The sequence below is a fragment of the Bos mutus genome, chromosome 5, assembly GCF_027580195.1.
Source record: "Bos mutus isolate GX-2022 chromosome 5, NWIPB_WYAK_1.1, whole genome shotgun sequence".
In the NCBI taxonomy this organism is placed as follows: Eukaryota; Metazoa; Chordata; class Mammalia; order Artiodactyla; family Bovidae; genus Bos; species Bos mutus.
The window spans coordinates 71,217,211-71,242,121 of record NC_091621.1 but is presented as its reverse complement, the minus strand read 5'-3'; the positions used below and the strand labels follow the sequence as shown (position 1 = coordinate 71,242,121).

At 40.2% G+C, this 24,911-nt stretch overlaps 1 protein-coding gene across 1 annotated transcript in view; it reads left to right on the top strand.

The window, feature by feature from the left end:
• Positions 1 to 24,017, top strand: part of LGR5 (leucine rich repeat containing G protein-coupled receptor 5) — a 128,286-nt gene extending 104,269 nt beyond the window's left edge. Inside the window, exons 8-18 of the mRNA XM_005896791.2 lie at positions 208 to 279; positions 3,279 to 3,350; positions 3,499 to 3,567; positions 3,709 to 3,780; positions 7,229 to 7,294; positions 8,440 to 8,511; positions 16,114 to 16,185; positions 17,109 to 17,234; positions 18,286 to 18,431; positions 20,137 to 20,220; positions 21,442 to 24,017. Of these exons, the coding sequence (XP_005896853.1) occupies positions 208 to 279; positions 3,279 to 3,350; positions 3,499 to 3,567; positions 3,709 to 3,780; positions 7,229 to 7,294; positions 8,440 to 8,511; positions 16,114 to 16,185; positions 17,109 to 17,234; positions 18,286 to 18,431; positions 20,137 to 20,220; positions 21,442 to 22,529 (1,939 nt within the window). The 3' untranslated portion in view covers positions 22,530 to 24,017. The remainder of the gene's footprint in view (positions 1 to 207; positions 280 to 3,278; positions 3,351 to 3,498; positions 3,568 to 3,708; positions 3,781 to 7,228; positions 7,295 to 8,439; positions 8,512 to 16,113; positions 16,186 to 17,108; positions 17,235 to 18,285; positions 18,432 to 20,136; positions 20,221 to 21,441) is intronic.
• The last annotated feature ends 894 nt before the right edge of the window (positions 24,018 to 24,911 follow it).

The following is a 24,911-nucleotide window of genomic DNA, read 5'->3' as shown; positions in this document are numbered from 1 at the left end:
CCTTATTCCTCATTCAAGATGACAGCTTGTGATTTCCTTTTCTCCTAGGGAGTGAGGGCGTGAAAGTTTCAAAATGCATGGAGGAATTTAACCTTATCCTCTGGTTACTAAAAATGCTGATTATTGCCACAGGTTTGGGGAAGGGACTATGAAATGATTTTACCCCATAGGTTATTTTCTATAAACTGTCTTTTCCTCTCTTTCTAGAGGATTTCATAGCAACAATATCAAGTCGATACCGGAGAGGGCCTTTGTAGGCAACCCTTCTCTTATTACAATGTAAGTGGTTGTAGTTCTTTTCAATTTTTCTATCCAGCAACATAGCATGCATTGTACTTTTAAGCATAATACAATAAATGTTCTTATTTGCCCAAGTTTTGTCTCAGTCACTGTAAAAATCCATACAGAGAAGTATATGTGGAGGTGTTTTGCTAGATTTTAGCTGAATGCTGAAGTTATATTAAAGATTCTTCTTCTAGGACCTAAAATGTTCATTGCCTTATGTTTGGTATCTTCAAATGCTTCGTCTCACTTCACAATCATCTTATGAAATGCTTTTTTGCTTATCTCTATTGTCTAAGTAGTAAAACTGATTTTTTAAATGTCAATGTCAAAGTGACCTGATCATTCAGAATTTGAACCCAAGTATAGTAGAAAAATAGATTATTATATTAAATGTTCTCACCAAAAAAGCTAAGTATGTGATAAATAACTACATGGGGGGAATTCATTCACAGTGTATGTGTGTATGCGTACTCAGTTGTGTCTGACTCTTTGGGACCCTTGGACTGTAGCCCACCAGGCTCCTCTACCCATGGAATTTTCCAGGCAAGAATACTGGAGTGGGTTGCCATTTCCTACTCCAGGGGGTCTTCCTGATCCAGCGATTGAACCTGCATCTCCTGCATTGGCAGGCAGATTCTTTACCACTGTGCCAACTGGGAAGCCCTCACAATATATACATTCAACCAATCGCCACCATGTAAATTTTAAATATACAATTTTATGCTTCAGTTAGGGCTTCTCAGGTGGCTCAGTGGGGAAAAAAAAAAAATCTACCTGCCAATACAGGAGATGCAGGAGAACAGGTTAGATCTCTGGGTCAGGAACACCCCCTGGAAAAGGAAATGGCAATGTCTATGGGGTCACAAAGAGTAAAACACAACTGAGCATGCACAATAATACATGCGTGTGTCAATTATACCTCAATAAGTTAAAATATAAGTAGATATATATATTATTACATACAATGGAGGTCCCTTACTGCAAGAAGGAGGGGGAGATGAGGGAACTACCGTTTTATACTAAGTCTCTATACGCATTCATGTTTAAGTCCAAACACTGAGTTGCTTTTATACAAACTAGGGTGTAATTCTAGAAAGATGCCTATGTTCTAGAAATGTGTATGTGAGGATTTATATGCCATAATGGCATAAGATAGAGTTACCGCTTCAAAATATGATTAATTTTGTGTTTCATATTTAGCACAAACAGAAAATTAATCATGTGTAGGTATATATAGGAAGGTGAAAATATGTAAGTATTAGTCTGGCTCTTAATTCAAAGACAACTGGCAGGTTTGGGGCATAGTATTGGCCTGAGGTCATGAGGGAGAGGTCTGAAATATGGAGGAGGGGGAGTAAGGATAACTTCTGAACAGGACTTTAAGGGCACTTCTTGGCAGATAATCCGTTGTCCTGTGCCAACTTGACGGAGAGGCTTTCTGGAACCGGGTAGCATTTGTCACAAATGAGCTGGAATCCCAATTAGCCCTGACAACTGAGAAAAAAACATACCATTCATCATTTCTGAAATGTTCTGACAGTCTGTTGGCAAACTAAGGGGGTTAAAGTTTATTGCCAACAAACATTAGTTCTCATTAGAGACTATTTACATACTGGAAGTTGGCAGATTGTATTGCCTTTCTTTGCCCCTTTTGTTTCTTGAAGCCACAGGACTGGTTTTCTTAATCACTCTTTTGATATGGTAATGACCCATGAAGAGGACTAACAGCCCCCAATATTGATTAGCACTCCTATCCGCTACATGGTGGCCATGAATGTTTTCTCCAGGAAACACCTTTCTCCTTGCTTCTGCCTCTATTTCTAGCTCTTGCTACTGCCACTCCCACCCACGCTCCCCACCCTGACTCAATTTCTTTGTTTTTCTTGTTGCATTGGCTACCCAGGCTAATTTCTACCTCTGTAGACCCCATCCTATCCGTAACTTCTTTCTATCCCCTCTGCCACTTCATTTCCCCCCTCTAAATCCTCTAGATTTTGACCAGTCTAAGACTCACCTCCCTGCCTCTACCACTAGCAGAGTGATCCCCCTGGAAGCACAGCATCCGTGTTGTCATTCTCTTGCTATGAAACACAGTCAGGGTTGTCTATTTAACTTAGACACCTACTTGTTTCACTGATATTCTCAGCTTTCTGCATGGCTCAAGCCAACCCTCCTGACCATCCCCCCAGGTTCTCTTCAATTCCCAGTTACCAGGCAGTTCAAATATCATTACATTGAAAATACCCATAAAACAAAATATTTTTTCAGTTCTAATAATGTGTTAACTTTTAGAGCAATAATTAAATTTTAAAAATCTAATGTTACAAAACCCAGAGTAGCAAATTTCCTCTCAAATATAATTGAAGAATCCTTTATGTATGCTGTAAGATTTGACCAGAGGATATTGACCCTCATGTAAATATAGAGAATTTCATCTTCCTTAGCTAATGATATAACTGCCAGCACCTTGAATAATATTTTGCCACTCGATGGATATTCTAGATATTGGAGGTAGAGGAAGAGTCTTAAGTGTTACACAGTGAGTTCAGGCTTCCCAAGCGGCTCTTGGTAAGGATTTCACCTGTAATGTAGGAGACCGGGGTTCATTCCCTGGGTCAGGAAGATCCCCCTGGAGGAAGGAATGGCAACCCACTCCATATTCTTGCCTAGGGAATCCCATGACAGTGGTGACTGGTGGGCTATGGTCCATGGGGTGGCAAAAGAGTCAGACACGACTTAGTGACTAAAAAACAGCCAGTTCACTTGCTTTTCTCCACAGTAGCTAACATTCAAATCTGCCTTGTCAGAAATTTTCAATAGTATGGATTTCTTACCAAAAGCCTCATAATGTGAGTGAAATAGTTTTGAAGTTTACCTAAAGTCAAATAATCAAAATTACATAAATAATGTAATTTTATTTGTTGAAATTTGGAAGGAATATTCATTTGTCATTCAAGTTCTATGATAAGACATTGGTGTTTGGATTTTTTCAGACATTTCTATGACAACCCCATCCAGCTTGTTGGGAGATCTGCTTTTCAACATTTACCTGAACTGAGAACACTGTAAGTGTTTATTTCTCTTACTGATTATTTTCTCTTTGCAAGGTTGCTGTGAAGACCAAATGAACGTTTCAAGTGTTTTGAAATGGCCATAAAAATGACCCCTTCCTAGAATTTTCTCCCAGTAATACTCAGGTACTCGTCCTTCTAGGACTTTGAATGGCGCCTCACAAATAACTGAATTTCCTGATTTAACTGGAACTGCGAGCCTGGAGAGTCTGTAAGTACTTGAGTAGCCTCTTGACTTTGCCCAGAATCTCCACTGCCCTTCAAGCCTGACTAGTCTTAACATCAATGAATCAAAATATGTCCCTGTATGATGTCTGAATACAAGAATGATGTCTGGTTTGTGTTTCAACAGGACTTTAACTGGAGCACAGATCTCATCTCTTCCTCAAACTGTCTGTGATCAGTTACCTAATCTCCAAGTGCTGTGCGTATCAGTAAGGCAATAATATTATGTAAACAGGGCTGAAATGACAGGCATTATTTCAGTAATCCTTTAAAGAGGAGAAAGTTCTTTCCTTGAGGGTCTTCAGGAGGTCAGGCCTCCTTGGTCCAGGGAAGTGGCTCTTGGATATGACCCTAGTAATAATGGCAGTGGAATGTTCCAGGTGGCTCAGTGGTTAAAAAAAAAGCCAATGCAGGAGACGCAGCTTTGATCCCCGTGTCAGGAAGATCCCCTGGAGAAGGAAATGGCAACCCTTTCCAGTATTCTTGCCTGGGAAATCCCATGGACAGAGGAGTCTGGCGGGCTACAGTCCATGGGGTCACAAAGTGTCAGATACAACTTAGCAAATAAACAACAATAATGCCAGTGGACCCCTGGTTTCCAAGTCCCAAACAGTCTCCCATCAGCGTTTCAACTGGCACACGTTTCCTTTCAGAAAATGGATATGAACAAGCCAATATAACTTCATTCCCACCTCCCTCTAAATCCTCTGCAAAGCAAGAAAGAAAAAATCATGGGTCAGAAACCCAATACGGATGCCAAAATAAAATTATCAGACCCACGCAAACCTTGATAAAGGCAACCAAACATTCTTCCAGTATCGTTGCGGGTGCCATGTTCTAATGTTTCATCTAACAGGTAAACAACTTGCGTATGTTATTTCTGTTGCCTTGGGACTTCTGTTCTCTGCCCTTTCCACATTTTACAAAACGTAGTTTATAGGAATTGGGAGAGCCTGGTTTTGACCTTCCACTTTTCAGCCTCCTCCTTCCATGCCCTGTTAACACCCCCTCCAGCATTGAGGGGATGTCATGAAAGCACCCTGGGTCCCTTGCAGGGCTCTGTTCCCAGAAAGGAGACTTCTGTGGCAGCTGTGATTCTAGTACAAGCTTTGTCCAGTAGCAAACAACACGCAGCTCTACAATGTTAAGTGGAAGAATGGGAACTTTCTTCAGGGACTGAATAACTGGGAAAAAGCGTCTAGACACCAGTAGATGGAAATCTCAGCAGCCATCTTGGAATTCTGCCCGCCATACCTAAGACAGGCTGGACACATACTCAGTTTTGAGGAAGCTGGCTGAGCACCAGGACCAGGATTTCACCCATTATAACTGATAAGTGGGGAGGCAGTATTTAAATTGCATCTGTCTCCACAAGATCACGCAGAATGGTAAAGCGCCTGAGTCTAGAGCTGCCTGCACTGAGGCTGACTGGCAAGCTGGTTAAGAACAAAGGCTCCGAGGTCTGTTTTTCTGGTTCAAATCTGGCCTCTCTGTCACTGCGATCACAGTATCTTGAGCGAATTATTTATTCCTTCCAGGGCTCCATTTCCCAATCTATAAAAGATCTATAAAGTCTACTTCCTTCAGGGGATCATCATGAGGATTCAGTAAGTTACTACAAGTCAAACACTTATACCAGCACCTGGTGTAAGTGTCAGCGTGCCCATGTGTTAGCACTTCCCCAGCTTGCCCAAGTGTTAGCACTTACCGTCATCTTTCTCACTTCCTTTACAACGTTATTCTTTCCTTAAGTGGAAACCTTGAAAGGCCTGAAAGAATGCAGTTGTATGAATGGCAGTATCTTGCTATTTTCTTTTTTGTTTTTTGGGTTATTTTGGTTTTTGTTTTTTTGTTTGTTTGCTCTTTTCATTTTTTCTTTTTTTGGCCATGTGGCATGTGGGATTTCCTGGCCGAGGATAGAACTCAAGCCCCCTTTATTGGAAGTGTGGCGTCTTAACCACTGAACAACCAAGGAAGTCCCTATCTTACTGTTTTCAAAATATGTCAATCTATAGTATTAATTTGTTCTTTATAACAACCCATATCTTTTCATTTAAGGAGAGAATTGAAAAAGACATTAATGCTGCATTCAGCACATCAACCAAGTAGAATTAAAGTTGAGAGCACAACCACAGGTCTTGACCTTTACTCCAGTCTGCTTTACGTTCTGGAAGTACAGGTCTGAGTGCTCCCTTCCTGTGGCTGGATCATCCACTGAGTACCTGCTAGATGAGGCAGTGTCACTGTACATGAGTGATTTTGCCTCCAGGTTACTTCTCGTCCATGGGAATAACTTGGCTATGCGTGGCTTTCCCCACTGAGTAGCTGGTGATCTTAGTCAAGTCATTTTGCTTTGTATGGGAATCAACACAATATTTCCCTCATAAGGTGACCACTAGGATTAAACAAAATAATTCAGGCCAAGCTGTAGACATGGTGTCTATATATAAGAAGTGCTTGATCAATGTTAGCCATGAAAATCATTAGGTAGAAGGTAGGTAGGAGGTGACACTGTGTTTTTATGTAGAAGAAGGTTTCATATGCCTCTCCTGAGAGTTACACAGGAAGGCTTGGCCCCCTTGCAGTCTGTGGAGGTGAGCAAACCAAATTATTATCAGCTTTTATATGTGTCCACTTTATCACATTCACTACTTTTCAAAAATACACACGGCATTGTTAATCAAGTGTTATTTGTGTATAGATGCAGAGTATTTTTTTCACTGGTTTGGTCTTTTAAATTTCTAGTGTAAACTACAAATTTGTGTTTCCACACAGCTTTATCTGAATTATTCATGCGTAGTAAGTTGAACTGTACTTCTATTTAAATTCCATGTATTCAATAAATATAAGATAAAGTAATCAATTACAAGAATAAAATAATTTAAAATACTCTCAGAAAACACTATGGATTTTTTAAGTTGCATAAGTGGTGATCTTGTTTTAAGATTTAGAATCAGGCATGAAAATAAGTTAGCTGATTAGCAGATAACTTTTAAAACATGAGACAAGATTTTTTTAATATCTATCTGTTACTTTATCTACTAGCTTTCTTTTTTTAAGCTTTCTGCAAATTACCATGGCTTGTTTTAGATTAGCTATATTATACTATAAATATGTCCAGATGTTTTTGTTATTCTGTAATTTGTTGAGTTTTGGCTGAAGACTTTCTTAGATTTCCCACCCCCCCACCCCTTGTAATGATTGATTTCAAAGTTAGTGCTGTGTTTTGAATTGTTGATGGGATTTTTTTTTTTCCGTTGATTAGAAAAGAACCAACAGTCATTCTCTTAGCTGTAGAGATATAGCAGCTCTTAGAAACAGAGGCACAATTATTTAACTTAATTTGTACTCGTTTCTGTAAGATAATAGCTAGAACATTGTAGATCATCACTAACAAAATATAAATAAATTCATTAAGTAAATTATTTAAATCAATTAAACAAGTATAACAGTTACATTTCAGTTGACATCTGAATCTCCTGCTTAATCCAATAATGCCTATGACTACCTGCTCCATGTCAGGGCTGGGGAAACGTTCAGTCTGCCTTTGGGAGCTGGATCATCGTGAAGGGAAAGGGAGAGAAAAGCATATTTCCTGACGACTAATATGTAACAGATTTTTCTCTTTTGTACCTTCTGTTTTTCAGAGACCTTTCTTACAACCTGCTAGAAGATTTACCCAGTTTTTCAGTCTGCCAAAAGCTTCAGAAAATGTATGTCTGTAAGAGTCTCTAAGTCACCAAGTGAAAACCAAGAGCCAAAACTCACATTTCCAGGGGTCGTTGGTTTGCTTACCCTGTGGTTCACTGGGGAGACACGTGAAGCTTGTCCTTCTTACACACATGACTGCATAGGATGGCTGTAAAGTTGGGAAACATAGATAATATTATTTTACCATACATTACACTATAAGTAAAGCATTTATTATAGTTTTTTCTCTCTAACCTGGTATAGTAATGAACTGGGTTTGTTTAAGCTCTGGATTTTTTCTAAACTTATACCTTCAATGAGTGGCATTAATATCTTTTTTTTCCTGAACACAAGTGAAACTCATATGTATGGCATTAATTTTGAAAACTGAGAAACTTGAGTTTATTTGTATGTTTGCTTCACGATAATCACCTTCAGAGGAGATTCCATATTTGTCTTATTTCAGGTGCTACGGATGCTACTTCTGCATAAAATATTTTAGAATTCCTCTCTTAAAATTGCCTCCTGCATTAGACATCAGCCTTTTTGAGTCATGCTTTGGTTTTGATCAGAACAATATTAACCATCTACCCTTTGCCACTTAATTTTTCTCTGAATGCCTTTGGGCAATTAAGGGAGGGGAAAAAGCCATCTTTGGAAGATAAACATTTGACCCTCCTGAAGACCCTCAAAGCATATAAGAAAGGCTCAGAAGGCAGAGCCTGGAAAGGCATCCTCAAATTGTTTGAATGATGCTGCATTGGGAATGTAGCTCTAGGCTCAGTAGTAAAGAATCCACCTGCAATACAGGACACTCGGGTTTGATCATGGCAAGCCACTCCAGTATTCTTGCCTGGAGAATTCCATGGACAGAGGAGCCTGGTGGGCTGCAGTCTAGAGTCTCACAGAGTCAGACATGACTTAAGCAACTGAGCATGCTCACCCAAAGGAATAATAAGTATTTGTTTGAAAGAGAGGCAATACTTATTTAAGTGTATAAATTGTCCCGTTCTTTTTAAAACAAAAAGAAATTTTTTTCAGTGTCACTTGGCAGTCGTAGTTCACGTGTTCCTTGATTGAGGGAAGGTAATCACTTGTAAAATTTCTCTGAAGACTTATCTTTGAAACCGATGACTCTGAAGTCAATCTCTGGAACCTGTCATTTCAGAGACCTGCGACATAATGAAATCTATGAAATTCAAGCTGACACTTTCCAGCAGTTGTTCAGCCTCCGATCTCTGTGAGTACCGCCTCCCAGAACTTTCCCCATCATAGAGCAGTATTTCTCTCTTTGGGTCTTCCTCTAAGAGTTCCTTTTCAATGTATGCATATACTGTTGGGCCTTTGTACGTGTATCTGCCATAAGAAGGCAAATATTTTGCTTATGATCATTTCTAGGAACAAGTTCAAAAGTAGTAAATTTGCAGTCAGCAGACATGAGACTTAGATAAAGAGGAAGGAGGCCAAGCTATAAAATAGCCTGCAAAATGTGATTCTATTCTCATCCAGGAACTGGCAGAGATCATTTGGCATGCAAAAACAGGGTAACCACACAGTTCTTCCTGCCTGTTTTTCTTTCCTGGTCAAACAGTTTTTCAGTGCAAGTCTCTCTGAGGGCATAAGAGTCACCTGGAGATGACTGTAAAAAAATTCAGAGTCCAGGCTCTCACCTGCCTCAAGAGTTAGACCCTCTGGAGTGGGGCCTGGGAATCTACATTTTAACAAGTACACAAGGGTTTGAGCACAACTGTCCTAGAAAATGCTTCTGTTGCTCAGATGACTAAGATTTGTAAATATTAAATTCCATTCTATGATTGAAAAGACCATATATTAACTATAGGTTTAAAAAAAAAAAAAAAAAACTTAGTAATAGATTTTTTTATGTGTGTGAGGCAGTTAAAAAGAGTTTAAATTTTTCCATCCTGAAACTGGATTTCAATGTCATTTTGATGAATGATGGCAGTATGTAATGTTTTAACTGCAGGACATAAACCTTTTCTTTCCTAAAGTTTTTCTTAACATTTAAGAGACCATCTAGGTGATCACTTACCTAGAGACAGACATCCTGGAATGCGAAGTCAAGTGGGCCTTAGGAAGCATCACTACAAACAAAGCTAGTGGAGGTGATGGAATTCCAGTTCAGCTATTTTCAAATCCTAAAAGATGATGCTGTGAAGGTGCTGCACTCAATATGCCAGCAAATTTGGAAAACTCAGCAGTGGCCAAAAGACTGGAAAAGGTCAGTTTTCATCCAATCCCAAAGAAAGGCAATGCCAAAGAATGTTCAAACTACTGCACAATTGCACTCATCTCACACACTAGCAAAGTAATGCTCAAAATTTTGCAAGCCAGGCTTCAATAGTACATGAACTGTGAACTTCCAGATGTTCAAGCTGGATTTAGAAAAGGCAGAGGAACTAGAGATCAAATTGCCAACATCTGCTGGATCATCAAAAAAGCAAGAGAGTTTCAGAAAAACATCTATTTCTGCTTTATTGACTATGCCAAAGCCCTTGACTGTGTGGATCACAATAAACTGTGGAAAATTCTTAAAGAGATGGGATTACCAGACCCCCTTACCTGCCTCCTGAGAAGTCTGTAAGCAGGTCAAGAAGCAACAGTTAGAACTGGACATGGAACAACAGACTGGTTCCAAATAGGGAAAGAAGTATATCAAGGCTGTGTATTGTCACCATGCTTATTTATATGCAGAGTACATCATGAGAAATGCTGGATGAAGCACAAGATGAAATCAAGATTGCCAGAAGATATATCAATAACCTCAGATATGCAGAGTCATCTGCAACCACCCTATGGCAGAAAGCGAGGAAGAACTAAAGAGCCTCTTGATGAAAGTGAAAGAGGAGAGTGAAAAAGTTGGCTTAAAACTCAACGTTCAAAATCTAAGATCATGGCATCCGGTCCCATCACTTCATGCCAAATAGATGGGGAAACAATGGAAAACAGTGAGAGACTTTATTTTTTGGGCTCCAAAATCACTGCAGATGGTGACTGCAGCCATGAGATTAAAAGATGTTTGCTCCTTGGAAGAAAAGCTATGACCAACCTAGATAGCATATTAAAAAGCAGAAACATTACTTTGCCAACAAAGGTCTGTCTAGACAAACCTATAGTTTTTCCAGTAGTCATGTATGAATTCGAGAGCTGGACTATAAAGCTGAGTGCCAAAGAATTGATGCTTTTGAACTGTGGTGTTGGAGAAGACTCTTGAGAGTCCCTTGGACTGCAAGGAGATCCAACTAGTCCATCCTAAAGGAAATCAGTCCTGAATATTCATTGGAAGGACTGATGCTGAAGCTGAAACTCCAGTAATTTGGCCACCTGATGTGAAGAACCGACTCATTAGAAAAGACCCTTATGCTGGGAAAGATTGAAGGCAGGAGGAGAAGGGGAAGACAGAGGATGAGAAATGGTTGGATGGCTTCACCAACTCTATGGACATGAGTTTGAGTAAACTCCGGGAGTTGGTGATGGACAAGGAAGCCTGGCGTGCTACAGTTCATGGGATCCCAAAGAGTCAGACATGACTGAGCAACTGAACTGAACTGAACTGAAGCGACCATACCCCCATAAAATAATACCATTCCTCAAAACATTTTAAATTCACCTTTAAGAATCACTTTCTCCCCAGAATTTAATTTGAAAACCATCTTGCTCTGAATTTAATTGTGTTGCCCTTTCCTTACTTTTGGTCTAAAATCATCTAATGAATTTCTTTTACTTTTTAAAATAAATGTCAAACAAAAAAGTGCATTACCTACTTTTATTACCCACCTTATTCACCAGGTTGGAGTTCTGGCTGTTTCCAAAAGTTAGTTTTTTTAAAAAAAGAACTTTTTTTTTAGTTGATAGTTTTAATAATTGGAAAAGGAAATGGTAACCCACTCCTGTATTCTTGCCTGGAAAATCCTACGGACAGAGGAGCCTGGCGGGCTACAGTCCATGGCATCAAAAAAGAGTCAGATAAGACTTAGTGACTAAATAACAAAGAGATATTTGATAACACTGTATTGCATAATTGAAATTTGCTAAAAGCATAGAACTTAAATATTCTTCACCAAAGACCCATGGATTCACTCTCCTGGGTCACCGTCCTCACCCTCCTAACCAGCCTCTCTACCATCAGTCTCTACCCATTCATCTCATTTTCCAAAGAAAATATTTCTTAAGCAGAAATTGACTCATGTCACTTCCCTGCCTCAACAATCTTCTGTTATTCCCCTACTGTGTTTAATACCAAAACCAAGCTTCCCAGCACCACCCTTCAGAACCTGATCCAACCACTGGAATACCTTCAGCTCTCACCCATCAGCTCCCAGGACCTGACACATGGACCACTGTTTCTCCTGGCCCTGTCACCCATTCCATTCCTCCCCACCCTCAACGTGCCCTCGTCTGTCCCATAAGCACAAGCTCCCCTGTCTTTGAACCCGCTCCTCTCTGATGTGCTTTGCACATTCTCTGCAACAGGACTCCGCGCTCCACACTGCCATCAGGTAGACCATGCCTGACCTGAAAATGACAAGGATTTTTTTCATTTTTTTATCCCCACGGTCTAGTGCAGTGGTTTCTCTCATTATTTATTCAGAAAACTAAGATCATGGCATCTGGTCCCATCACTTCGTGGCAAATAGATGGGGAAACAGTGGAAACAGTGTCAGACTTTATTTTGGGGGGCTCCAAAATCACTGCAGATAGTGATTGCAGCCATGAAATTAAAAGATGCTTACTCCTTGGAAGGAAAGTTGTGACCAACCTAGATAGCATATTCAAAAGCAGAGACATTACTTTGCCAACAAAGGTCTGTCTAGTCAAGGCTATGGTTTTTGCAGTGGTCATGTATGGATGTGAGAGTTGGACTGTGAAGAAAGCTGAGTGCTAAAGAATTGATGCTTTTGAACTATGGTGTTGGAGAAGACTTTTGAGAGTCCCTTGGACTGCAAGGAGATCCAACCTAAAGGAGTCCATTCTAAAGGAGATCAGTCCTGGATGTTCATTGGAAGGACTGATGCTAAAGCTGAAACCCCAATACTTTGGCCACCTCATGCAAAGAGTTGACTCATTGGAAAAGACCCTGATGCTGGGAGGGATTAGGAGCAGGAGGAAAAGGGGACGACAGAGGATGAGATGGCTGGATGACATCATCGACTCGATGCACATGAGTTTGAGTAAATTCCGGTAGCTGGTGATGGACAGGGAGGCCTGGCGTGCTGCAATTCATGGGGTCACAAAGAGTCGGACATGACTGAGCGACTGAACTGAACTGATAGAAAAACCTGAACAAACATTTTGGCCAACCCAATAGTTTAAGGATTCCAAACAAGTTCTGTGCCAAATACTGGGGACTCTGGAGCCAGTTTACTTAGATTTGAATCTCAGCTGCTGAGTACTCTGTGACTTGGAGCAAGTCACTTAATACTCTGTGTTTTAGTTCTCACCAATAAAATGGGGCTAATGATAATACTTACTTTATCAAGTTGTGTTGAGGGTTATGAGATTTTATGTGTAAAGAAGCTGGTGACCATACCTGGCACATAGTAAATATGCAGCAGTGTTGCTGTTGCTGTCGTCATTACTACAACAAGCACATATGCTGTTAGGGTTATGTAAGTGAGACTTCTCACAGGAATCAGAGGCAGTTCTCACAGAATCAAACACCCTGATGGCCCAAATGGAGGGACACCTACACAGGTATTGGCAAGCAAGGGACGCGCGTTTCGAAACCAGCAGCATGATGGAGACGGGGGCTGAAGAGACAGGGAGGAATGAAATGTGTTTCCAAAACCCAGGAAGCCCTGAGGCACAGACAGGGGGTGCCATGGTTGAGAAAGTGCACAGCTGTGCCAAGATTCCAAAATCGAGGAGCAGACCACAAGGAGACCCCGACTGCTGTCCTCCAGGGACTTCCACTGGGAATCCAACAGAGAACCTCAGGGAGCCTTGAAGGTGCGACCTGAGAGATCAGGGCAAGAGAGGAGAACTGGCTCCCCTGGGCCTGTTGGGAGGATTCCCAACAGGAAGCCCCCTGTGCAACCTGTGCAACCCGTTGGGTGCACAGGTTCATGACTAGGAATGGAATTACTGTCCTCTGAGTATATAAGTGCTGCACTCAATATGCCAGCACGTTTGGAAAACTCAGCAGTGGCCACAGGACTGGAAAAGGGCAGTTTTCATTCCAATCCCAAAGAAAGGCAATGCCAAAGGATGCTCAAACTACCGCACAATTGCACTCATCTCACATACTAGCAAAGTAATGCTCAAAATTCTCCAAGCCTGATTTCAGTGTGTAAACCATGAACTTTCGGATGTTCAAGCTGGATTTAGAAAAGGCAGAGGAACCAGAGATCAAATTGCCAACATCTGTTGGATCATCAAAAAAGCAAGAGAATTCCAGAAAAAAACATCTACTTCTGCTTCATTGACTGTGAATCACAGCAAACTGTGGAAAATTCTTCAAGAGATGGGAATACCACCTGACATGCCTCCTGAGAAATCTGTATGCAGATCAAGAAGCAACAGTTAGAACTGGACATGGAACAACAGACTGGTTCCAAATAGGAAAAGGAGTACATCAAGGCTGTATATTGTCACCCTGCTTATTTAACTTCTATGCAGAGTACATCATGAGAAACGCTTGGCTGGAAGAAGCACAAGCTGGAAGCAAGATTGCCGGGAGAAATATCAATAACCTCAGATATGCAGATGACACCACCCTTATGGTAGAAAGCGAGGAAGAACTAAAAAGCCTCTTGATGAAAGTGAAAGAGGAGAGTGAAAAAGTTGGCTTAAAACTCAACGTTCAAAAACTAAGATCATGGCATCCGGTCCCATCACTTCATGCCAAATAGATGGGGAAACAATGGAAAACAGTGAGAGACTTTATTTTGGGGGGTTCCAAAATCACTGCAGATGGTGACTGCAGCCATGAGATTAAAAGATGTTTGCTCCTTGGAAGAAAAGCTATGACCAACCTAGACAGCATATTAAAAACCAGAGACATTACTTTGCCAACAAAGGTCCATCTAGTCAAGGCTATGGTTTTTCCAGTAGTCATGTATGGATGTGAGAATTGGATTATAAAGAAAGCTGAGCACTGAGGAATTGATGCTTTTGAACTGTGGTGTTGGAGAAGACTCTTGAGAGTCCCTTGGACTGCAAGGAGACCCAAGCTTTCCATCCTAAAGGAAATCAGTCCTGAATATTCATTGGAAGGACTGATGCTGAAGCTGAAGCTCTGGTACTTTGGCCACCTGATGTGAAGAACCGACTCACTGGAAAAGATCCTGATGCTGGGAAAGGTTGAACCGGGAGGAGAAGGGGACAACAGAAGATGAGATGGTTGGATGGCATCACCGACTTGATGGGCATCAGTTTGAGCAAGCTCCGAGAGTTGGTGATGGACAGGGAGGCCTGGTGTGCTGCAGTCCATGGGGTTGCAAAGAGTCAGACACAACTGAATGACTGGACTGAACTGAATGAGGTGGATGAACCTAGAGCCTATTATACAGAATGAAGTAAGTCAGAAAGAAAAGCAAATATTGTATATTGATTCACATATATGGAATTTAAGAAGACAGGTCTGATGTACCTGTCTGCAAGGCAGCAATGGAGATGCAGACATAGAGAACAGACATATGGACACAGTGAGGGAAGGAGATGGGGGACAATTTGAAAGAGTAACATTGAAACATATACATTAGCATATGTAAAATAGGTAGCCAGTGGGAATTTACTGTATGATGTAGGGAGTGTAAAGCAGAGCTCTGTGACACCCTAGAGGTGTGGGGTAGGGTGGGAGGTGGGAGGAGGGTTCAAGAGGAAGGGAACACATGCTTACCTGTGGCTGATTCATGTTGATGTATGGCAGAAGCTAATGCAATATTGTAAACCAATTATCCTCCAATTAAAAAAAAAAAGCTTTCCAGTTTCCCCCAGCTTAGGGGGGACTTTCAAACAATAATGTAAATGTTCTGTGAATACTATTTATCCTAGGTAATTTAGGGGCCCGACACCATGAATAAATTACCTTGCATTAGAGAAAAGTTGACAGTGGTCATTTTCAGTTTCCTCAAATGCCTACGCTTTAGCTCCCCTTTTGAGTCATGAATTTTAAAAATACAAATTTTAAGTTCCTTGCTCTTTTTTAAAAATGTGGAAGTTCTTATTCTTGTAAATTACCTACATGTTGTTACACATAGGTGTGGAGGAGAGGGGCCAGTGAATTTCTCAATAAATTATAGGCTTTGTTATCAAAGAATTATACTTCTAACATATATTAGCCCCTTTTTTCTTCATTTCCCAGTTAAGAATTTAAATGTCCATTCTCTTTACTGAGAATGTTTTTGAAAGTATCTCTGTGTTTCTCTTAAGGTCTGACATGCTGGACAATATACACAAATTCTTTTTGGGTTTCATTATGTATCTGGGAACATTTTATAACTTAAAATTTACTTGCCCATCAGAAGAGCTTCAGAAGTTCCTGTCTCTCCCAACTCCCCAACCCCCACTCATCTTAGAAATGCCTTAATAAAATTTTACAACCATGTTAAAGTCAACTTTTTATCAAGAAAAGAATAAAAACTAAAATATCCATCTGAGTGATTTTCCTGGATTGATTTAATAAACAAGGTTGCTTTCAAATTCTCTCTTTAATCATTTTATACTATCCATACATGCATCTGAAGGATGATTTGATAAAGTTAATTGTCCATGTCCTGAATGGAAGTTAAATTTTGTTAGAAGAATGAATATATATGGTAAAACTTCACAAGGTCTTCTTTTATATAATCTTCTCACTTGCCTTTTTTTTTTTTTTAAATAGGAATTTAGCTTGGAACAAAATTGCAATTATTGACCCTAATGCATTTTCCACCTTGCCATCTCTAAGAAAGCTGTGAGTATTTCATGACTTGTTTATGGCATGTTTTTTGATAATTGGGCAGTATCTGATTAATCAAAAATGAATGTTGGTTTTGCTGGAAAAGCCTGGGCACAGAATGCTGAGTCCTCAGTGTCCTCCACACTAGAGTTGGATCAAACTAGAAAGGAGCAATCCTGCTCCCTGCCCCTCCAAGGCCATGTGGATCCTTATAACTGAAGATCTGGGTGACAGCTGGTTCTGGTTATTGAGGTGAAATTTTCCATTTTTGCAAGCTATCAGGTGGAATGGAATAAGACATCAGTTCATTTCTAAAGGGCTTTCATTTCACAGTTTGCCATACTAACAGAAAATCTTCCTGTCCATTTTTATCCTCCCTTCCCAGCCCTTGCTTCTTCCTCTTCTCCACTCCCGTCTCAGAGAGAAAGAAGGAATTGGGTCAGACAGAAGTTAAAGAGAGGAGGAAGAAAATAAAATGCAAACGATGTTTTCAAATTAGATGTAGCGCCTCCCACTAGATTTTAGATGTCCCCCCCACTGCACCCCACCCCGCCCCCTGGCAAAATTGAGGCATGGCAACCACTCCAGTATCCTTGCCTAGAGAATCCCATGGACAGGGGAGCCTGGCAGGCTACAGTCCATAGCATCACAAAAGTGTCGGTCATGACTTAGCACGCAGCACGTCGCATCTGCCAAAATCAAGCTGAATGTAGAAATTACAATTTGGATATGATTAAAATATTTTTCTTTCTGCAATTCTGATTGCAGATAGAAAAGTTGTCAGGAGCTAAAACCAAAATGGTTCCTTTTACCATTAAGAGTAAGGACCCTGCTTAGAGGTTTTATGGAGCAGTTTAATAATCTTGAGGTTGCTTTTTTAATGTAATCGTTATATGCTAACACAGACTAAAAGCCAATTGTTGTTTGATGTTTTGCAGGGACCTCTCGTCCAACCGCCTGTCGTCTATTCCTGTAACTGGGTTACATGGTTTAACTCACTTAAAATTAACAGGAAATCATGCTTTACAGAGCTTGATATCATCTGAAAATTTTCCAGAACTCAAGTGAGTTTGTCATTAAAGCTAATAAGATACATTTGTGGTCATGTGAAATAATAGACGTGTTATAGTGGTTTTCAAAATTTATGGGACTCTTTTGAATTGCATTTCATGCCTTCATGTCCCCCACCCCTGGGGCATTGTTAGGACAAACCCTGGAGTAGGAGAATATGTCTTCCTGACCACATTTCCTTTGTTTCTCTAAGATGCCTCCTGGAACATAGAGTTCATAGAAAGAGTTTGAAAACCATTGATCCATGAGATAGAAACTAGAACATGTAATTAAATAACATTATAACATAATTGTACTCCTGTTGACATTTTAAAATTCATTTTGCTTATGTATATGTTCTCATAAAATCTATTAAATTAATATTTGTTTGAAGAAGTAATGCTCTTTAAAACCTGTCACACTTATTATCAATAAAGAAGTCCCTTGAAAAATTTTATATTGTTTACCACTGAGCCACCAAGGAATATATATAATATAGAGAGAGAATATACATGTATATTCTCTGTATATATTAAACCATAGTACTTTTCATATAATTTTAAAATCCCAAAACAGAGTTTATAAATAAAAGAAAGGAAAAAAGTCTATAAATACCTCTAAAAACATTTTGCTATTTCCTTCCAGATTTGGTTTCCAATGTATTTTTAATTGTTAGACCACAGTATGTATATAAATTTATATCACATTTTTGTCACTTAACACTATATGATACTATAAATACTACTTAACAGTGCTACAATTTCCCCAGTGATCCTTTTTTTTTTTTTCATGTTTTTATTATGGAAATTTTCAAGCACAAAAGTAGAGAAAATAATATATCCATTGAACCTCAGTAACTATCAACATTTTTCATGACAATAATTTCTAACTCCATTGTTATTATGAATAGCACTGGAACCAACATCTTTATGCACATAGTTAATAATTTAGACTATTTATTAAGGCTAAAACCCACAGGCAGAAGTATTAAGTGAAAGAAGAGCACTATATTTAGCAATCTGTTTCTTTCAGTGTGTGTTTTTGTTTGGTTTTGTTCATTCCAAGGGTTATAGAGATGCCCTATGCATATCAGTGCTGTGCATTTGGAGTGTGTGAGAACATCTATAAAATTTCTAATCCGTGGAGTAAAGGCGACAACAGCACTGCAGAAGACCTTCATAAAAAAGATGCTGGCGTATTTCAAGTTCAAGGTAAGATCAGCTGTGTCACTGACAAATCTGTGTCAGAAAGGCGCCTGAAAAAGTCCTCAAACATATCATCTGAACTCCAGACAAGCCTCCATATAATCACCCCAGCAAGCTGAGAATCAATCCTACTTTTTAAAGAGTCTCAGAGAAAGAGAAAACTCCTTTAGGACTCAGTCTGAAATGTCATATTTTCTGTAAGTGAATTCTTCATGCTTATCGTTAGATCCCTTTTAGCATACAGTATCCTCTGGGGTAAATATTAACACTGATTATGAGTACTTTCATAAACTTTTAAGAGGGTCTCATCCCTGTGGATACCTTTTTCAAACATGCTTCTGAGCTTTTTACTCCAGAAGATAAATATTTTTATTCTTAAACCCGAGTAGAGCGGAGGATATAGACATTTTAGGTGCCTCCATATCTCAGCAGAAGAGCTTAGGAATCCAACTTCTTACCCAATTAATCCTAAAACATTCTCACCTCCTACCCTCCACAAGGCTATCTGTCAGGAAAGTGAAATGAGATAATGTCTGTAAAGCACTTGGCTTTCCTTGAAGTAAGACCTGACTTAACTAGACAACAATGCACCTCAAACCACACCTGTGGTAACAAGCGGGTGCTTTCCTTTTCTTGCCAACCTTGCAAGTTTGCACAGAGTCTGAACAGACTGGCTTTTCTTCCTCTGGGTGTTAATGATTTGTTGATTCCCAAGCAAGTATGCTTTGTTCTGTCTGCACATTTCGTTGACTTGGCTTCCTGCACATGTATCCGATTAAGGAGCAGGTATTCCAGCCCTTGGCTTTTTTGTTTCACGCTATAGTGTGTGTCTTGCTCTCGTTCTTGCTTTCATTTTTGCTTTTCCTGCCTCGTTCACCCTAATTTCTAGTATATTTATTCAACAACCCCTTCTCCCCCTCAAAAAAAAAAAAAAAAAAAAAGCAATTAGAATGTCTAAAATGTGCCAGGCACTGTTCTAGGTCCTAGAGGCACACAATGAACAAGAGAGAGGAGGTTCTTCATGGAGTTTATTTTCAGAGACTGTGATTCCCAATCCTGGGCTGTCTATTGGAATCACACAAAAGTTTTTTAAAAACACTGATGCCCGAACCCCACACCAGACCAATTAAATCTGTGTCTCGGGGAAAGCATGTTAGATTAAAAAAACTCCTGTTTCACAGGTAGGTAACCCAAGCACCGAGCAGTTACGTGATTTGTCCTCTGTTTAGCAGAATACCCCAGAAAGATGGAAACTTACTAATTCTCCCTCTTGTATTCAGAGAACACAGTTCAGAACATCTGCACTGTAGTCATCTGAGTGTTAGAACATTAGATAAAGTGGTTCTTCCACTGAATGCAGACCCACGCTCTCTCTCTAATTTAGGTCAGAGCGATTTGGGGCCGTAGTGAGCTGCAGGGAACAAGAACAGAATGAGAGAGCTCCAACATTATGACAAGGAACCCAGGGTTGGTTACCCTCCCTCATCCCCAGTTCTGCCAGGATAGTTGTCAAAGAGTAGCTTGAGTGGAACATCCCAAAGCAACTACATCATAGACTTGAGAGAAAGCCCAGGGAGAAGTGGGATGTTTGCCCTTCAGTTTCCTCTGTGACATTTTATGTCTCCAGGGCAATCCAGGCCTCTCCTCCCTGGGAGTTGGTCCCTCTAAAGACAGACAGAACTAATCATTCCAGAATTTCTCATTCCTGCAGATGAGCGTGATCTTGAAGATTTCCTACTTGACTTTGAGGAAGACCTGAGAGCCCTTCATCCGGTGCGGTGCTCACCTTCCCCAGGTGAGAAAGGTGTCCCAACAGCCTCAGGAGCGGTACCCACCCTTAACTCTGAAGCCGTCAGTGACATTCAGCTACACCTCCAGGCAAAATCTGTGCCATCTTAGCAGCTCATCAATATCCTACCTCATGCAGACATTTAAAATACAAATGTTTATTTCCTGGAGTTGGTCTCCAGTCATAAACAGGATTTTTATAGGAGACTTTTGATTCAGATTAATGGAAATTGAAGAACCAATCATGTAGTTAGAGGTATATGTAATTTTTAAAATAATATTAGCTCTTTAGCCTGAACTGGTATGCAACAGTCTTGCTTCATGTAATCACTGATTTTTGACAGTGATTTCTTAGGTTCTCTCTAAAGAGAACCTATTTGGTTAAAGCAAATAATAGTTTTAGAGATGAGTAAAAATTTCTATGTATGTTAATTACTTCATTGTTAGTCCCTTTCTCTGAAATAGGATAATCCAGTTGGGGGGAGGAGGAAGACAGCAGAGGAGGGTTGATATTTTACTTTCAACAGTTTGATGGTTCTTTGCTCCTAAACAGCAAATGTCAGTCTAAACCTAAGATGACATTCTCATGAAATGCATACAACTCACACTTCCTCTTCTAAAATCACAAAGTGTTTCCCTAGGATTCTGCTTCCCTGTTTACAGAACCTTTTTGAAACATTCTGGAAAAATATATTAATAATAAAAAGTCCAGGAGATCTGGTTTGTTACCTGGCCCCCACAATGCTATATTTGGGGAGCCAGAATCCAGTAATGTAAAAACTCTCTGGCTCGATTTTTCTGGGTATAGGTTGAAAACCTGGGCATCTGGTATACTCATCTTTACATTAAATAATGGTTTAATGAAGGGGATTCCCTGGTGGCTCAGAAGGCAAAGAATCTGCCTGCAATTAAGGAGACCCTGGTTCGATCCCTGGGTCAGGAAGATCCCCTGGAAGGGAATGGCTACCCACTCCAGTATTCTTGCCTGAAGGATTCCCCCGACAGAGGAGCCTGGTCGGCTACAGTCCATGGGGTCAGACTCAACTCAGCCACTAACACTTTCACTTTTTTTTCCCACTTAATAAAGTGGAAAAAGAGAACAGTGTGTTCCCAGGGCTGTTACTGGCTTGTATCTCTTGGTGTCCCGATAAGAGAAACCAAAAGGGGAGTGTGGCAAAAGTCGTGAACCCTCATTTGACACCCATCTGTCTCTTCTTTGGACTTCTAGGCCCTTTCAAACTTTGTGAATACCTGTTCGGTAGCTGGCTGATCCGAATTGGAGTGTGGACCATAGCGGTTTTGGCACTGACATGTAACGCCTTGGTGACCTCCACAGTGTTCAGAGCCGCCGTGTACATATCCTCCATAAAACTGTTAATCGGGTTAATAGCCGCGGTCAACATGCTCATGGGGGTGTCCAGTGCAGTGCTGGCTGGAGTGGACGCCTTCACTTTCGGCAGCTTTGCGCAACACGGTGCCTGGTGGGAGCAGGCGGTCGGCTGCCAGGTCGTCGGCTTTTTGTCCATTTTTGCTTCGGAATCTTCAGTTTTCCTGCTCACCCTGGCAGCCCTGGAGCGTGGGTGGTCGGTGAAATGCTCAGCAAAATTCGAAACGCAAACTCCCTTTCCCAGCCTGAGAGCGACCCTCGCGCTCTGCGCGCTGCTGGCGGGGACCGTGGCCGCCGTGCCCCTGCTGGGAGGCAGCGAGTACAGCGCCTCCCCGCTCTGCCTGCCGCTGCCCTTCGGGGAGCCGCGTGCTACCGGCTACATGGTGGCCCTCGTCTTGCTGAATTCGCTTTGCTTCCTCGTGATGACCGTCGCCTACACTAGGCTCTACTGTCACTTGGAAAAGGGAGACCTGGAGAGCATGTGGGACTGCTCCATGGTGAAACACGTGGCCCTGCTGCTCTTCACCAACTGCATCCTGCACTGTCCCGTGGCTTTCTTGTCCTTCTCCTCTTTACTGAACCTCACCTTCATCAGCCCAGAAGTCATTAAGTTTATCCTCCTGGTGATCGTCCCCCTTCCTGCCTGCCTCAATCCCCTTCTCTACATCCTCTTCAATCCACATTTTAAGGAGGATCTGGGGAGCCTGGGAAAGCAAACCCACTTCTGGACAAGATCGAAACACACAAGCCTGATGTCTATTAACTCTGACGATGTGGAGAAACAGTCCTGTGACTCAACCCAAGCCTTGGTGACCTTCACCAGTGCCAGCATAGCCTACGACCTGCCTTCCAGTTCCGGGTCACCACCAGCTTATCCGATGACTGAAAGCTGTCATCTTTCATCTGTGGCATTTGTCCCGTGTCTCTAATTAATATTAGAGAAAAAGTTGTCAAAAATTGAAAACCCAAAAATATGAGGTTGAGTACATCAGAGCGGAACCAAAAAGAACTGAGTTGAAATTCAATTTTTTTTTTTAAATCTCTGTGTCAAAAAGCTGATAATTGTTGATACTAGAGAGTGAAAAATCAGTATAAATGCTGCTTATATAATTTGTTCAGCTATGGTAGATAGTCCTACTTTTCTGGTAAGCCTAAAATACGTATATATTTAAAAAGCAGATTGAAATATCCAAAAAATTCTCCATGATTTCAATTGAATTCTTTTTCGACTCACTTGCTTACAAAAGAGGTTTTAAACCAGAAAATCCCTTAAAATATGCCTGGAGATATCAGGAGAAAAAGAATTTTAAATAGCCTACATTACTAAGTAATGGTTGTGACCAATAGGATTTCATCTTAATGCCCGTGTGGAGATGTTTTAGTACTGCTTCACTTTTCCCAGAAAAGATCCTTCCAGGTCACCAATCCCTCCATGAATGGATAACATAAGGTACTACTCATTCATTCATGTTCACGTCATTTTTAGAGATGCTAGATTTTATGAATCAGCACTAGATGATTCTACCCTCAGTGGAATAAAATTGCTTACAAATATTTTGAAAGGAAAATGAACTTAAATTCTTAAATTACCATGAAAGCAATCAGGTACAGACAAGGTCTGATTTCTCTAATTCATTTTAACTCCTTGGTGCCCCGAGATGAGAAGAAAAGTCCATTGCTGGCAATGGATATATTTAGAAAAGATGGAAAGCAACCTGGGATTTTTTTACCTTGGTTGAGTACACATTTTTCACAGGAGGTTTTATCACTTGATTCACACTGATGTGTATCATAAGGTAATAATCAAATGCAGACACAACATAAATTAAATCCACTGACATAGCTTCTCACATGTATCTCTAGTAGCTTTGGCAAGTGTCTGAAACCAGTTTTGGCTCACCAGAAACGTGGTAACATATTCTCCTGTTTATTTGGCTTGGTTTTAGCTATGTTGTCTTTGGGTCAACCCACTTGATGTCAAGAACATGACGTCTCTGCTTATTCCATGTTTAATATGTGTTAGGTATTATAAGAGGCAAAATTATTAAATACTAAAGGTCAAAGGATTAATTTGTAACTTCTGTTATACTACATTAGCTTCAATAAATCCAAACCAAAAGACTATTAGGTAGATTTATTTTTATATAAGCATGTTTATTTTGATCAGATGTTTTAACTTGGAATTGAAAAAAATACATTTATGAGATGTTTTATAAGATGTGTAAATATAGAATTGTATTTATTACTACAATAAAGATTCAGTAACACTAAGGGCCATGATAATAAACCATGTACAGTGGCATATTCTTTCATATATATTGTGTTTCTCTGCCCATTTTTCTTTAAATTCATTAACTGTATGTAATATATGTAAATGTATATAGTTCTTGTAAATAGATTTCAAACTTGCTTTTCTATTGGGTACAAAATAAATTTGTAATAAAATGTGTGACTATAAGACAAAATATTTTCAAGTGTTTTAGTGAGTCCATACATGGACTCCTATCCTAAATACATGATCTCCTAAATGTTTTTGACTTTTGATGTATAAGAGTACATTTGCTATCTGAGTATCTAAAGTATTTTGGACTTGTTTAAGAAGTAAGTCTTTCACAAGAACAAGTCAAAATATCTTTACAAACTCCTGGATAGCTTTAACTATGACTGATAAACTCTTTTGTCACAACAAATGGCTTGGTGAATTTCATTGTCCCCAGTGATAGTTTGGGCTTTATAGCCAGAATCTACTTGTTTTGCAATGTAAAAACAAAAACACAATTAGAAAGAAATGTATAAAAAACAAATCAACCCTAAAATCATTCAACATGAACATGGCTTTTCTATAAATTCTTCCTTTAAAGGAAACATATTTTATGACCATGTCAAGGCCAAAAGAACACATGTGATTCTCAGGGCACAAAGAAATACAGTCTTCCCCTTTTGTTCCCATCCCCCAAAATATAAGGAGTGAAATTATTTTTCTAAGCACCTAGTACCAGCCACTCCCAGCTGCAATGAGTCCTGCTCTGCTTGTACAAGTTGCAAAATGAACCCATCAGGTAGTAGCTGGAGCTTCAGCAGTATTGCCAAGATGAGTCCATATCAATAAATTATGTGTGAAAGTGTTTAAAAAAAGAAAATGAGCCCGTATCAACTGAGCCCCTCCAGCGTACCTGGCACTGAGTTTCCCACCCATCTGTCAGACATGGGTGACGGATGCTTCAACCTAACCTTGCAGTCTACACTTAATTTCTCTTCCACTGAGACAACAGGTGTAGTAGTGTTAGTTGCTCAGTCATGTTCAACTCTTT